The following is a 16,471-nucleotide window of genomic DNA, read 5'->3' as shown; positions in this document are numbered from 1 at the left end:
ATGAAGTACTGGGCGGTGGTGGTGCACGCCTTTAATCCCAGCACTTGGGAGGCAGAGGCAGGCGGATTTCTGAGTTCAAGGCCAGCCTGGTCTACAGAGTGAGTTCCAGGACAGCCAGGGCTACACAGAGAAACCCTGTCTTGAAACCCCCCACCCCCCAAAAAAAAATTCCCATGAAGCATTCTATCGTGTTCTTGAACCATAGTTTACTTCAAATTTCTCCACTGGACATTTGAGTGAGTACATGTCACAGTTTTTAAGAGACTGATTGTATTGCTTTGAGCATCCTTATGGATGGATATAGTCTTATGTCTCTTAGGCTTTGTCCATAGCCTGGATGACTAGTCATATGATTAGGTTGGTTTTGCCATTTAATATAATGTGACCCTAATCAAGTCCCTCAAAATTGCTAAGCTTCAGTTTGTAATACTTCATTCACACCATTAAACGTGATTATGGACGTACAATGCTTGGCACATAAGTATTCTAATAAACATTGTTTCATCATTCGTGAGAATGGAGCAATGAACATGTTTGCATAGTGACTGTGGTTCCTTAAAAATGCATTCTCCCAGCTGTGCTGAGGTGGCACAAGCCTTTAATCCCTACACTCGGAAGGCAGAGACAAGCACCTTTCAGCCTGGTCTACAAAGTTCCAGGGCAGTAAAGGATACGCAGAGAAACCCTTGTCTCAAAACAAAACAGCATTCTCAGGATGCTTGGGGTTGTATGGTGAGATCTCACTGAGGAAGTTTCCTGGTGTATGTATGGTATTAGGTTATATACTTTGGTTTCTTTTACTTTGACCTAGAACCTGTTCTACCTTCTTAAAATGAAAGTGAAAAGCAAGTGAATTTAGAGGGAAAGGTAACTGGTTCCTCTGTGCTTTTGGTCTACAGCTGTGCTGTTTGGTCTGCTTTGGTTAACATCATTAACTAACAAAATACTTAGTGGATTTGGTGATCCTTGTTGCCAAAGACACTACTTAATTTTCTTCTGGCTTTTGTTATGTTTCTGATTAGCTCTTTGTTTTCCACCTTTGTCTTTGTCTCTATTAATCTAAGAAAAACTTGGGAGACTTGAGTTTTCTACCTAAAAGGAGGAAGAAATAGGAAAGATTGAACAAGGTGCAGATTCAAAAAGCAAGAAGCTTCTGCCACTTCTGAACTATCTCTTCTGAGCATTATTACTTAAACTGAATGAAAACATGGAATCTGTTTCTTTTCTCTGGAGTATCATAACTCCTTATAAACACACATTTTCACAGTGATAGCCTTGAGTTTTCCAGCCTTAGTAGAGAAATACAAATGGGATAAGTGTAGGAGGAGCTAAGATGGGAGGAGTAAGGAGTAAGGAGAGGAAGAGGAGGAGGAGCTAGAGAGAGCAAAGATAGGAGGATGAAGAGCCACACAAGTATGGAGAGCAGTCCTGGGTAACAGCTCACATTTAGGTTCGCTACTTGAGAAACACCTCTACTTGTATGTGCATCTTGTTACTGAGCATACCAAATATATAAAGCCTTTGGATAAAAAAATATATATATTTTGGTAATGCTCAATACCAAGATGCCCACATAATCAGAGGTGTAACCCAATACCCGACCTAGATATATCAACTACCTTTGACTGCTAGAGACAGGTGCATGTCCACTTCCATGTTCCCCTCTCTCTGGTGCTCTCTCCCCTAGCTGCTCCTCTTCCTCTCCTTACTCCTCCCACCTTAGCTCCTTCCAACTTTCCGAGAAAAATATCCCGCTACAGATAAGACTTTGGAACTAGAACAGAGGTGGCTGGGAACAAAATGTCTCTATCTAGAAGCATTGGCTGGCAGTCAGTTTCTTTATTCCGTTCTCCTTCTTCCTCCCTCTTCCTCTCTTCTTTTTGTTTGTTTTTTATTGTTGTTGTTGTTGGGGTTTCTCTGTATAGCCCTAGCTGTCCTGGAACTCCCTCTGTAGCCCAGGCTGGCCTCGAACTCAGAAATCCACCTGCCTCTGCTTCCCAAGTGCTGGGATTAAAGGTGTGCGCCACCACTGCCCGGCCCTCTCTCTCTCTCTCTCTCTCTCTCTCTCTCTTTTTTTTTTTAATGTATTTTATTTATTTATTTAGTATGCATGGGCAGGAGCCTTTACCAATAGAACTGTCCAGTCAGCTTTTTTTTTTTAAGTGTTTTTTGAGATTAGGTCTCATGTAGTTCAAGGTGGCCTCAAACTTCCTATGCAGCTGACAGTCTTGACTTTCTCATCCCTCTGCTCCCTACTTGCAAGAGTTGCAATTACCTCCATCCCTTCCTTCCTCCCTCTTTCTCTCTCTCTCTCTTTTTCTTTCTTTTTCTCTTTCTAGCTGTGAGTTCAAATTCATGGCAGTCCTCCTACCATGGCTTCCTAAGTTCTAGGATTATAGGCATGAGCCTCCACATCTGGCTTCTGGATGTATGCATGGAGGCCAGAGGTTGATATTAGGTGTCTTTCTACTATTGCTCTTTACTGTTTTGAGACAGCATCTCACAGGGTCTCTTTCTTAGGGTTTCTCTTCTTACAATGAAATGCCATGACCAAAATACAAGTTGAGAATGAAAGGGTTTATTTGGCTTATGTTTCCACATTGTGGTACATCATTGAAGGAAGCCAGGACAGGAACCTGGTCAGACAGACAGGAATCTGAAGGCAGGAGCTGATCCTGAGGCCATGAGGGGTGCTGCTTAGTGGCTTGCTCCACCTACTTATTGAAGGACTGTCAGCCCCGGGATGGTACCACCTACAGTGGGCTGTGCCCTTCCCCGATAGTCACAAGTTAACAAAATGCTTTATAGCCCTATCTTAGGGAGACATTTTCTTAATTGAGTTTCCCTCCTTTCCAGTGACTTTAGCTTGGGTCAAGTTGACATAAAACTATCCAGCACAGTCTCACTATGTAGCTAGTCCTAGCTGACCTAGAATTCACTATGTAGATCATGGCCTTAAACTGCCTGCCTGTGTCTCCCAAATTCACTTTAGTTTTCGAGCTCTCTGTTACCACTGGATTGGTGAGCAAGCACTCAGGATCTGCTTGCTTGTCTCTTACCCTCTGTCCTCCAGTTCTGGGGTTATAAATAATGTACCCCTATTCCTGTCCTTTAAAGGGTGCTGAGGATCTAAATTCATGTCCTTTGCACACTAAGACCTTTACCTAGTGAGCCCTCTTCCCAGTCCCTTCTCTCTGTGTCCCTCCTTCTCCCATCAGTCCCTTCTCTCTGTGTCCCTCCTCCTTCCCACACTGTTTCTCCTCCACTGTGACCCTCTGTGTAGGTGCTAGGAATTAAACTTAGGTCCGGGAAAAACAGCCAGTATTCTTAACCACTAAAGTCATCTCTCAAGCACTGAGATCTAGTTTTGTTTTGTTTTTTGAGAGAGTTTCTTGGTGTAGTCCTGGCTCACCTTGAGCTCAGAGATCTCCCTACCTCTTCAGAGTGCTGGGCTTAAAGAAGTGCACCACCACTGCTGGGCATGAGATCCAGTTTTTCTTTACACTTAAATACTAATAATAAAAAATGCCTTTAATCCCAAGACTCCTGAATCAGGAGCAATTGGCTTTCTGAGTTCCAGATCAGCCAAAGTTACATGGTGAGACTTAAAAACAAATTTGAGATGCAAATCTAGTTTTGCCTTAAAAACAAATGAGAAGTTTGGTTGGTTGTTTTATGTTCTAAGACTGGGGTTGATAAGGACACCAATTGAAAATTTGAGCCTGGTGTGGTAAATGTCCTAACCCCACTCAGCACTAGGAAGGCAGAGGGAGGCGGGTCTCTGTGAGATTGAGTTCAGTACATCAAGGACTATGTAGAAAGACCCTGTCAAAAAAAGAAAGAAATGAGAACACTAAATGCTAAAAGTTGTACTTTTGTATGTTCCTATTTGTAAACAGAAAATTGACTTGTCAAGGATTTGTTTCCCATAAAGCCAGTTGGTATGTTCAGCAGAGATGATGTAAGAGGCTATGGGTTCCAGCTTATGGTACATACTAGAGTTAGTTTGGACAATGGGAACTTAAAATTTCATCCAGCCATAACTGATTAGAATCTTCAGGAGGGAGGCCCAGGCCTTTATGTTATAGTTGATGATTCAAGTTACTGAAGTGAGACAGGAGTACTTGCATGCATTGAAAGCTAAATATTGTGTTGTCAGCATTCAAAATGAGCTGATTTTGTAGTCAGTGTGGGAGTTTGCTGTGAACTGCACAATTATGCTTATAAGTTGTTAGACTTCCTGTAATCCTTTTTTATCACTTGTGTATACATACATGATACAGGTGTTGCCGTCAAAGGACAAAGAATGACATCTTTCCTTCTGTTATGTGGGGCCTGGGGATCAAATTCAGGGAGAAAGCACCCTTCAGCCACTGAACCATCTTGCTAGCTCCTTTTGTGATGTTTTTGATTTCTAACTGTAACTTCCTATTACATTGTCAAGATAGAAGTAAGTTCTTATGCCCTTTTTAATAGTAACAGAAAAGATGATAAATTCTACAGTCATAACAGTATGTTTCAAACGTTTTGAAATTGGGGGCTGGAAAAACAGTTCAGCAGTTAAGACCTTGATGGTACTGCTCTTGTAGAACACCTAGTTTCAGAGCCCTACCCTAGTGCAGTTTTCAGCATCCTCATTTCAGCTCATAACAACCTGTAGCTAAGGTCCAAGGGATTCATGGAAACCTGCATGCACAAGCACATGCACCTAGTCATACGTACGTAATACCATATACACATCATTAAAAATGAGACTCTTCAAAGTGATCTTCTTGCCTCTGTGTTCTAAATGCTGAGATTATAGACACGTGCCATCTAGCCTATAAATCTTTCCTATAACTGTTGACACAGTGTGAGGAGGAAGGTACTCTGTACATAACTCAGTTGGTAGAATGTTTGCCTTAGCATACACAGAGCTCTGGGTTCAGTCCTTCTCACATCATATAAAACCAAGGGTTATGGCACAGGCTTTTGCCACACTTGGGAATGTTTGCAAGATCCAATAGAAACTTTTTAAAAAATATATTTTAATTTTTTTGTGTTTAAGTGTTTGGTTGTCATGTTAAGTCTATGCACCATGTATCTGGTGACCACAGAGGCCAGAAGAACGTATTGGATCCCCTGATGTTGAAGTTAGAGGTGTTGTGAACTATCCAGTGGAGGGTGCTGGCAAAGCTGGATCTTCTGGAGGAGTAGCTAGTGGTTTTAACTACTGATCCACCTCTCCAGCCCCCAGGAGAAACTTCTTTAAGGATAGGAGCAAGGTTACATCCCATTAAATGAAGAACTTGGCAAACAGGGTATGGCAAAGGAATCTTATGGAACTATTTATAAGGGGGACAGGGAGCAGTTAGACTTTTAATGTAAAGCAGAAAAACCGTACATAATCCAGGTGGCCATGGTGGTACACATCTGTCATACCAGCATTTAGCAGGCTGTGCTGGTTTGAATGAAAATGGCTCCCATGGGCTAATAGGGAGTGGCATTATTTGAAAGGATTAGAACGTGTTGGAGTAGATCTGGCCTTTTTTAAAGAAGTGTCTGGGGCGGTGGTGGCGCACTTGTTTAATCCCAGCACTTGGGAGGCAGAGGCAGGTGGATTTCTTTGTTCAAGGCCAGCCTGGTCTACAGAGTGAGTTCCAAGACAGCCAGAGCTACACAGAGAAACTCTGACTCAAAGAAAAAAAGAAAGAAGTGTCACAGGGAGGAGGGGAGCTTTGAGATTTCAGAAACTCAAGCCAGGCTCCTGAGTGGCTCACTGTGTTCTTCCTGCTGCCTTCAGATCCAGATAATGACTTCTGCAGCACCATCTCTGCCTGCCTGCTGCCATGCTTCCTGTCATGATAACAATGAAGTAAATCTCTTTAACTGTAAGCCAGCCCCAATTAAATGCTTTCCTTTATAAGAGTTGCCATGGCCGGGCTGGAGGGATGGCTCAGCCGTTAAAGGCTAGGCTCACAACCAAAAATATAAGAGTTGCCATGGTTATGGCATCTCTTCACAGCAATAATACCCTATGACAGAAGTTGGTACCAGGAGCTGGGGTATTGCTGTGATAGACCTGACCATGTTTTGCCTAGATGAACATGGAACACTTTAGGACTTTGAACTAGGAAATCTATTAGAAAATGTAAGCTGGGATTAATGGGCCATACTAGTAGGAGCATGGAAGATAGTGGTGCTGAGGATGATTGAGCCGGGGGGGCCTGGCTCTAAAGGTTTCAGAAGAGAAGAATATTAGTGTGTGTTCTAGAGACTGTTCTTGGGATACCTTGGAGAGAAAGCAGAAAATCCATGCTGCTTGAGTTAAGACATCCCAAAGTTGAGCCACATGGCAGAGTGGATGGGGCTTTAGAGGCAGGATAAGGAAGCTCAAAGTATCATCCTTAGGCTTTTTTGGTCAGCATTTAAAAGGGAAAAAAGAAAAGAAAAAGTAATAACCTTTTTGAGTTAAAAGGTTAGTAGTGAAGACCTAAGTAACAGGTTTTCCATAAACACTTCCTGAATGTCTTTTGTGGTTTTGTTTCAGGCAGAACGTCCTGTAACACAGGTTACACTCAAACTTATGCAAACAAGAGTATCGCTGCATTTCTTATCCTTCTGCCTCTGTCTCCTGAGAGCTAGGATTATAGGCCTGTGTGCTACCTTCCGAACCTGGTGTTACTACATTCCTGAAAATTGAACCCAAGATTTCTAGCATACTAAGCAAGCACTCGACCAACTCAGCTAACGTTGTGTTAACGTTTAACAGGTGCTAGGAGAGAAGGGGGTGGAAGTATTTTGGGTTCTACCTTAACAAACTTTAAAGGACTTGCTTTAATTGCCCTTAAAAAAAAATAGTGAAAAAGTTTAAGTCTACTTCTGCTTCATATTCTACTCAATTTTTTTCATACACTATATATTTTGATCATATTCTTTTCCATATTTCTACTTCTATAGTGGTAAATCCACTGCAAATACTTCTGAGTAACCTACTGTATTAAAAATTTAAAGTGGCTTTTCTTGAGTCCAACCATTATGACTTATTGTCCCCGTTGACTTTTGCCTTTCCAGAACTCTGAGGTTCTCAGCTCTCCATCTCTCTTAGATAGGATTACTATTGCTGTGATGAACACCATGACCAATAAGCAAGGAGAAGAGGAAAGGGGTTATTTGGTTTATGCTTATAGCTCTGTTGATCATCAAAAGAAGACAGGACAGGAACTGAAACAGGACAGGAACCTGGAAGCCCGAACTGATGCAGAGGCCACGGAGGGGTGCTTACTGGTTTGTTCAGCCCGCTTTCTTATCAAACCCAGAACCACCAGCCCAGGGGTAGCCCCACCCACAATGGTTTAGGCCCTTCCCTATCAGTCACTAGTTAAGACAGTGCCTTACAGCTGGATCTTATGGAGCCATTTTCCCAATTAAGATTCCCTACTTGCAGATAACTCTCGTTTTTATGTCACGTTGACATAAAACCAGTACTGGGAAGGCCCTGGAGCCACCTTGCATTCAGTTGGTTCTGAGTTTACAGTTACTGGAGAGTTAACCACACACTGGTGGGTAGTAATAGCATACGGCCAGTGCTGGCTCTTGCTGTGGGTGCTTAGGCATGGCAGAAAGGGGGGCATTATTTAAAGAGCTTCGAGTCTGTTTCGTCCTGTTCATGAAGTTTACTGTAACAGGAAAAGGTTCTGTGACTTCAGCCTAGCAAAGGGGATTGCGAAGGCAGTCTGTCTTCAGTACAAGTTGTTGGAATTTGTGACTCTCATTAGAATATGTAAGCCTTTGGGTTATCCTCTCTCTGGAGAAGGCAGCAAAAGGATGGTGTGTCTAGTTAGTATTAGGTATGCTACCTTGTTGAAAGAGGCTAAACATTGAAATCATTTTTACATAAATCAAGAACAGGCTCACGTTTTTAGTCCTACTGTGTTCCGACACTCATCTATAGTTCTTTTTACTGGACATGACCTTCATTTGCTGAAATGGTAGCTATTGTATATGCCATTCCTCAGAGATCGTTTTGGACATTAGAAGGAGCTGCAGTGACCTTTTGTACTAAGTGCCGCCGAGGAACTTTTCCGTTGAATGCACCCTTAAAATACATCTGGAGACACAGTTGGCCACAAGTTGATGTTAGAATCGAGTAATGAATAAACAAGTTTCATTACTTTCCTCACTTTTGTAAATATTCATAACTTAAAAAAAAAAAAAAAACTTACTAGAGTGCTTGCCTGCATGCACACACACCTCAGTTTGATCCCCAGGATCACAAAATTGAGGAATAGCGATACACGCCTGTAATCTCATCAGTTGGGAGCCAGAGGCAGGAGGATCAGGAGTTCAAAAGTCATCCTTGGCTATAGAACAAGAGGCCAGCCTGGGCTACATGAGACCCTGTCTAAACAAACAAACATCTCATGGTAAAGGAATAGTAACTTTACTTTTTTCTTACATTTTTTCATAAATCTTTTTGAGTGAAATCTTTGGGATTTTGTGGACTGGTTGGGTTTTTGTTTTTTAATGAACAGAGACCACAGTTGTCAGGAGTGAGTTAGGTTAGACCAGTTAGCAATCTTCAAATTTGTGTATGTTCAGATTTTTTGAAAGCATGTTTTATGTGGATGCCCCAATTAATTACATGTCCCCGCTCTCTCTGACTTTGTAAAGAAAAGTGAATCGGAGCAGAGTTATCAGCCTAAGAGCTGACCTTTTAGAGGCTGAGACTGTGGAGATGTGATGTGTAGGAGAACTTAAGGCTGGCTCATAGTAGATTTGGTGAAGCTCACCCTGGTCGGTGCGACACCTCTATCACTACTGTCACCGCTTTGCTGATTCTGCTCGATTCTTCTGTAACCTTGTTTCCTCTTTTACCCTTTATTTCCTCATCTCCCGACTGCTTTTCTACTCACATGAGAGCCACATCATTCATCTTGATCTTGTTTAGTTTTCCTTTTCTACCCCAGGCCCAGAAGCTGGCTCACCTTTTCTTCATCTGGTCGGTTTAGTGAGTGACTATATTTGTTAACAAATTGGACCACAAAGTGGTTTAACTGAATGAGGCATGGAGACCTACTGGTGTAGCCTTAAAAGATTTCAGGCAGTTGGCAAGTAAGAATTCTAAATAAAAATTGAACTACCACCTGTATTTTTTCAGGCCGTTGATGCTCACTGCCATCGGCTGCATCCTCCTTATGGCACTGGTAAGTGTGGGAAGGGCTGGTGACAGTTAGGGTGGGCTGCTGGCTTTATCTTTTCTGGGGGAAGTTTTTTAATTGCAAGTTTTGTTAACTACTTGTTTTTGAGGATAGACAGTTTGAGTTGTAGGTAACTGAAAGGAGGAAGCAGATGATCATGGTCATGGATTTTCTTGAAGTGTTATCTGGAGTAGACATTACTTAGTATGTGCCTTGATTCCTGCGTACAACTAGTGTGTTATATACATTAATGCTTTGAACACTAAACATCCTACCCACATGTTCTAAGATGTCAGGTAATACTTTGTAATTTCTAGAAATTCCTTTAGGAATTTGTTCCCAAGATACACACTTGGCTCTTACCAGAAAGGTCCTGAATGTCGATTGTGCTTTGTGTTTCCTTAAGGAGCAAGATTTATCTTCCTTGGTATTTTTAGTTCTCTGCAGGCAAGAGATGCAAATGTTTACTCAAGTAATTAAAATTTTAATAATGGCTTGCTTGAATTTGTGAGGAGGTTGCAATTTGGTGGGAACTAGGAAAGAAATTTGAATTTGTGGTGTTGTTTACTAACAGCCTTGAGGTGAACTTGGAATTTGGAACTTGTGATTGAAAAATAACTTTACTCTAAAGTATTCTCTCTTTTTGAGAATCTAGTGGTGCCAGCACTCAGGAGGCAGGTCTCTGTGAGTTCAAGACCAGCCTGGTCTACAGAGTGAGTTCTAGGACAGCCAGGGCCACACAGAGAAACCCTGTATTGAATCCTTCCTCCCCCAACCCTCCCACAAAGAATGAAGTGCTGAAAAGACACAGTGAATAAAATTGAAAACTAGAATGGGGCAGTGAGTCACGGAGCTGTGTTGTGGTGCTGTTCTGTTGCTGTGAAGACACCTCATGACTATGGCAACTCCTATAAAAGAGAACATTTAGCTGGGACTTAGAGTGTCAGAAGTTTTGAAGGTTCTCCTCATGGCAGGAAGTATGCTGGCAGGCAGGCAAACAAAGGGCTGGAGAATTTGCTGAGAGGTGTACCTCCATTGGAAGAGAGAGACTATTTGGAATGGGCTTTTTGAAAACTCAGGGCCCACCCTCCGTGACATACTTTCTCCAACAAGGCCACACCTCCTAATCCTTTGTGCTACTTCCTGGTGACCAAGTATTCAACTCTGAGATTATGGGGGCCATTCTTATTCAGACCACCATAGTTACCAAGATAGTTTCCATCCTGAGCTGGCTGTTTGACTTTATTTTGATCATCTCTAAAATTCTTAGCTTATGAGGGAATGAGTCTCTAGAACAACAGTTCTTAACCAGTGGGTCATGACAGGTTTAGCAAACCTCTATCTCCAAAAATAATTTTCATTATGATCCATAACTGCAGCAAAATTACAGTTATGAAGTAGCAATGAAAATAATTTTCTGGTTGGATCACCACAGCATGCAGAACTGTATTAAAGGATCACAGCATTAGGAAGGTTGAGAACTCCTGTTCTAGAACAGCTTATGAAATGGTGAGGCTATAGGCTTTTGTACTGTTAGCCTTGTTTGGAACTACTTGCTGATTGATAATAGCAACTAAAGTATTTGTCTCAGTGAGGAAATCTTAATGATACATACCTAAATCCTGAATTTCCCTGTGGTCTCTGCTCTTCATCCAGCACCCTTGCTTTTGAAGTATTAATAAAATCAAGTGGCACAGTCACTAATTCTTTAACATCAGAAAGGAAAACTTGACTCCCATACTGCTGCCTACTTCTGTAGGTCTCTCTGTGAGTGAAAGTCTGTGGTACATAGATAACTTCAATTTCCTTTACAAACACAGACTATAAAGGATGTTGTTAGATGTTTGTCTGTTACCTTTGGGAAGTACTGATGATCAGAAACACTCATTTTGACACATGTAAAGTAAATGTTTTTTGAAATAAAGATTTGGAGATGGTGTGTTGGATTGAGGCCTATAGGCAATGCAGAGTATTATATAGGGTAAAAGACAGCAAATGACAAAAGTGTCCTTCAGGTTGGAAGGAAAGGTTCCCATCAGCATCTGGTCCATCTTGTTAAAGGTATTGAGGGCTCAGGGAAAAGGGAAGAAAGGCAGGAAAGATGGGCTGTACTTGATTTCTGCTCTAATCCCATTGTTTATTCTATGAAATGCTCTTCAAGCCATGTGAAAATTGAGGGTATGCCTACCCCACCCCCTTTTTTTTTTTCTTGTTTGTGGTATGTTCATGTGCATGCATGTTAACAGTGTGTACAGTGTGTATGGGTTGTGTATGTGTGTGAGAGCATTACTGTGGAGACAAGGGGTCCCAGTATTCCTCCTCTTATGTAGTTAGGGTCTTTGAATTCAGAGTTTGCTAATCAGTGTGCCATGTCTGGGCCTTTTGAGCATGCTGGGAATATAGGCAAGCTGTCAAGCCTATTCCACACTTAAAAGGGTGCTGGAGATCCAAACTCTGGTCTTTGTACTTGCTTGGCAAGCACTTTACCCATTGAACGCTCTGCTCGGTGGCCTCCTTCTCACTCTCCAGGGAATTGCCAGTGTTGGCTCGCTACTGCTTTGTGCCTTTGCAGTCACAGCGTTTTCCTAGATCCAAGTCAAATGACCTGATTTTGGTATGTGTGTGTGTGTGTTCACACTGAGTATGGTTTAGGCACAAATATGATAGATCACACACAGGCCGATAAGCAAACTAACCTGATAGACATTCCTTGTGAGACATTGAGTGACTTTGAGGATGTGGCAAGTTGGTGGCAAAACATTCAGTGGAACATCTTAGAAGGCTTGGTCAGGTAAATTGTAATAAAGCCAGTGAAAATTACATGACCTTCTAGAATTTATAACATATATAGCTAGGACAGTGCTATATACCTACATTCCAGTACTCAGGAGGTGGAGGCAGAAGAATCAGTTTACAGTTCAAGCCAGCCGGTATACATACCAAGTTCTAGTCTCAGCATAGGTAGAATGACATAATAAGACCCTGTGTCAAGAGCAAACAGGGAAAGGAGAGTTGACTCAGTTGTTTAGAGCCTAGATGCCCTTCTTGATCCTGGATTCAGTCCCAGCACCCACATAGCATCTCACACCCTCTTTCTGTAACTCCAGTTCCAGGAGATCTGATGCCTTCTTCTGGCCTCCTTGGTTACCAGTCATACAAGTGTTGTGCAGACACACATGAAAGCAATGCATCCAGGACCAGAACATTATAAAATAAAATTAAAAAGAAACAAAAAAATAGGACCAGCAAGATTACCCATTGGGTAAAGACACTTTGCTGCATAAACCTGGCCATGACTCAAATTTGATCCCTGAAGCTGGGAGTGGTGTCACACACCTTTAATCCCACCCAGTACTTGGAAAGCAGAGACAGGAGAGTCTGTAAGAAGCCAACCTGGTCTACATAGTAGTGAGCTCCAGGATAGCCAGGGCTATGTAAGTGAGACCCTGTCTTTAAAAAAAAAAAAAAAAATGATTTCACAAATTGTCCTCTGACCTCTACACAGGTCACATATACATCATCCCCAATAAGGGAACTGCAGTTAGAACTCACTATGTTGGTCTCTAACACACAGAGATATTCCTGCCTCTGCCTCCCCAGTGATTGGAGACTTGCACTTCTGTGCCCAGCTAAACTTTTAGAAAAATAAAAATCAGTGCTTTAAACAAAGTCTTAAGAGAAAGTTTAAATTATTATTATAAGTAAAAATTCATGCCAGATGTGGTAGCACATGCCTCTAATACCAATATCTGTCTCAAATATAAATAAATAAATAAATGCCAAGATAGGCTTGATCCCAGCACTGGGGAGGCAGAAGCAGGATCATCTGGGTCTAAGGCCAGCCTGATCAAAAACAAAACAAACAAACAAACAAACAAAAAAAAACAAATTAGTAAAATAAAGTGATAAAGTACATAAATATACTTTTCTTATTAAGGTATAAAAATGCAAGTTTCTTTTCTAATACTGTGGATAAGCAGAATGTGTTTGTAATGGTGACTCTGCTTAGCTGTTACTGAGTGGGCCAGGGAGGATGTGTGCTATAGTGGACACTCTAAAACAAATTAAAGAGTATACAAGTATAAGACAAAGGCAAAGGAGACTTGATACTCTAGCAGTATTCAGAAGGGATCACATTTAAAGCAGTTCACCCTGTTTTGATGAGGCCATGTCTCATGAGAATGCTGACACAGTGTCCTCCTAAACAGCAAACCGATTTTATCGGTGAACCCACTTTGCTAGCTGTGTCTGAATAGGACTGATAACTAGCCACTATCTTTGGAGGAAGTTCTAACCTCCTTGTGTCCCTCCCTGTATGTGTGACAGAGCCTCTGATTGCATGTTCTGCAATGCATATTTCCACCTGCAGCTTCACATATCTTAATCATTGCTGTAGTCATCTTAGTATCCAGTAAAGCACAGTAGATTTCTACTGTTTATTCAGTGTGACTAGCCATCATCCTGTTTTTTTTTTCTCATCTTCCTGCATAGGCTCGATACTATCCTTAAAGAGTTAGTAGTCACAGCCAGACATTAAATTATTAAACAACCTGCTTGGCCCGTGGTGGCACCCATCTTTAATTCCAGCACTGGGGAAGCAGAGGGGAGGCCATCCTGGTCTACAAAAGTGAGTTCCAAGACAGTCAAGGCTATACAGAGAAACACTATCTCTAAAAACAAACAATGAAGCAAGTGGCTATGGTTATGCAGGCTGTTCTGTGAGGGATATTGCACATGTTCTGAGCCTCCTGATGAGGTCCTCTTTTCCTATGTGGGATTAGTAGTTTGAGTGGCTTCTAGTTCCAGAGTTGCCATCTAGAGTCTGTCTTCTAACTTCTTTCATGAAACATTTAAAAGGTTTACATATGTCTCATCTTGGCCTGAGCATCCTCTTTTAACATTATTACCATTGTGTATGGTGTGTGTGTGTTTGTGTGTGTATACGTACACCTGTGGAGATTTGAGGCCCGCTTGTAAGAGTGTTTTTCCTTCCACCCTGGTTTCCAGGGATTGACTCCAGCTGTTGAAGTTTACATAGTGATCAGTCACTTTTACAGCTATCTCATCAGCCCAATCAGGTTTTAACTCGATTTTTATTTTTGGAACATTTTCATGGAACCCAGGCTTGCCTTGTACTTGCTGTGTAGCCAGGACTTTGAGTTCTTCTAATCCTCCCACCTGCTGGCATTGTAGATAAGTGCTACAATGCTTAACTTTATTGAAACTTTTTTCTTTTTTTAAATATGGACTTTATGTGAAGCCCTGCTAGCTTGGTACTCACTTAAGTAGTTCAAGCTAGCCTCAAACTCAGAGAAATTCTCCTGTCTGGGCCTCCTGAGTACTATTTGGGACTACAGGTGTGTGGTAGCATGTCCAGCTTTGCTTTATAGAAACTTTTATATAGGAATAAGTTCATACAGTTTTAAAATGTTTCATTATACATTTTAATTTATACGTCTGTTCAACAATTACTATAAACTTAGTTCCCCTCCCCAGGTGTGTGTGTGTGTGTGTGTGTGTGTGTGTGTGTGTGCTGACCTTGAACTCACAGAGATTCACCTGTTTTTGCCTTCCTGAGTGCTGAGATTAAAGGCATGTGCCACCCCACCCAGCTTTGTTTTATTTCTTGAGACCAGGTTTCACAATGTAGACCAGGCTACCCTTGAATTAACAAAAATCTGCCTGCCTCTGCCTCTCAGTACTAGGATTTACTACCATACTGCCATTAACCCAGCTTTGAAACATCCATCATTCCAGAAGTTCCTTGTGTCTGCAATCAATCCCCACATTTAGCCCCAAGCAACTACTATTCTCTGCAACAATTTTGCCTCTTTTAGATATTTTATACATATCAAATCATATAACAGTCTTTTATTGCCTGATTATTTCTCATGATTTTTTTTTAATATTTTATGTATATAAATATACTGTAGCTGTCTTCAGACACACCAGAAGAGGGCATCAGAGCCCATTACAGATGTTTGAGAGCCACTATGTGGTTGCTGGGAATTGAACTCCAAACCTCTAGAAGAGCTTTGAGTGCTCTTAACCGATGAGCAGTCTCTCCAGCCCCCTCTTGTGATGCTTTTGAAGTTCATCTGTATTATATGCAAGTAATGGGTTCTTTTTAGTTCCAAATAATTATTTTCATAGTATAAATAGACATTTTGTGTTTCGTCTATTCTATGGAATTCTATTCTGAATTCTGGATGTTTATAAATATTTTGCTATAGTTATCCATGCCCTGGATTTAATGTGGACATTGCTTTCATTTTTTCTTGTGTAGATGTAGATACTTAGGGGCAGGGTTGCTGGGCTATGTGGTAAATGTATGTTTAACATTTTAAGAAATTACCAAACTAGCCAGGTGTGGTTGTATAAGCCTTAGCCTCAGCACCTTTCTGAAGGCAGAAGCAGGTGGATCTTGAGAGTTCGAGGGCAGCCTGGTCTATAGAGCTAGTGCCAGGACTACACAGAAACTGTGTCTTGAAGTGAGGGTGGCAAGGGTAGAGTAGAGAGGAAGGGAGAAAACATGGGCGGGCAGGAAGGAAGGGAAGGAAGGAGGGCAAGCCAAACTCTGTCTCTAGGTGGCTGTTCTGCTTTGCATTCTGTAAAAGCTCTAGTTTCTCTACATCAATAGGTGTTTCTAGTACTGTTTTAGATCCCCTAAGGATTTTCTGCTTAATTTTTATTTGGGAATACATAGAATGTTTCTTCTTTTCCTATCTCCGTTTTCATTTCTTTCTCTTGCTTTACTGTATTGTCTTGGGCCTGTAGCATAATGTTAAATTAAATGGGAGTGCTACTCTGCTACTTCCATAATATTGAATGTAATACCCAATCAGATACTGTGCTTTTATTCCCTGATTGGATGACATTTTTGTTTCTATGTTTTAGTCCAAGGATAATTTGTTATTCAACAGTAACTGACATTTTCTCCCATTCCTACACAGTTACTGGATACATAAGTGCTAAATAAATTCCTAGTTTAGGGTTGATAGAAATCAGGTGTGGTGGAGCAGGCTTGGAATCCTAGCACTTAGGAGGTGAAAGCTGGAGAACCAGGATTTCCTCAGCAACTAGGGATTAGACCAACCTGGACTGCATGAGACTTTATATCAGATCAGCAAAGCAACACTTTGGAGGCAGAGTTCCTGGCCACTCTCAACAAGACAATACCACAGCAGCAAAAGCAGGACATGATAGCATAGGCTTTTTGTCCTAGAGGAGGCAGGTGGAGCTGTACAAGTTCAAGGCCAGCTAGGGTTACACAATAAGAACTTCCCTCAAAA

The 16,471-nt window shown here is 41.5% G+C and overlaps 1 protein-coding gene across 6 annotated transcripts in view; it reads left to right on the top strand.

Annotated features, from left to right (window-relative positions):
- Nucleotides 1-16,471, top strand: part of Arih2 (ariadne RBR E3 ubiquitin protein ligase 2) — a 54,145-nt gene that overhangs the window by 13,546 nt on the left and 24,128 nt on the right. For 2 of the 6 annotated variants that reach the window (XM_034483658.2, XM_076917357.1), the window contains one exon: nucleotides 9,140-9,185. The exons of the other annotated variants lie outside the window; for them this stretch is intronic. In XM_034483658.2, the coding sequence (XP_034339549.1) occupies nucleotides 9,147-9,185 (39 nt within the window). In that variant the 5' untranslated portion in view covers nucleotides 9,140-9,146. The remainder of the gene's footprint in view (nucleotides 1-9,139; nucleotides 9,186-16,471) is intronic. 6 annotated transcript variants of the gene reach the window in all.

This window comes from Arvicanthis niloticus, chromosome 21, assembly GCF_011762505.2.
Source record: "Arvicanthis niloticus isolate mArvNil1 chromosome 21, mArvNil1.pat.X, whole genome shotgun sequence".
Classification (NCBI taxonomy): Eukaryota; Metazoa; Chordata; class Mammalia; order Rodentia; family Muridae; genus Arvicanthis; species Arvicanthis niloticus.
Note: the sequence above shows the minus strand (reverse complement) of the source record. Positions and strands in the feature narration are given on the sequence as shown.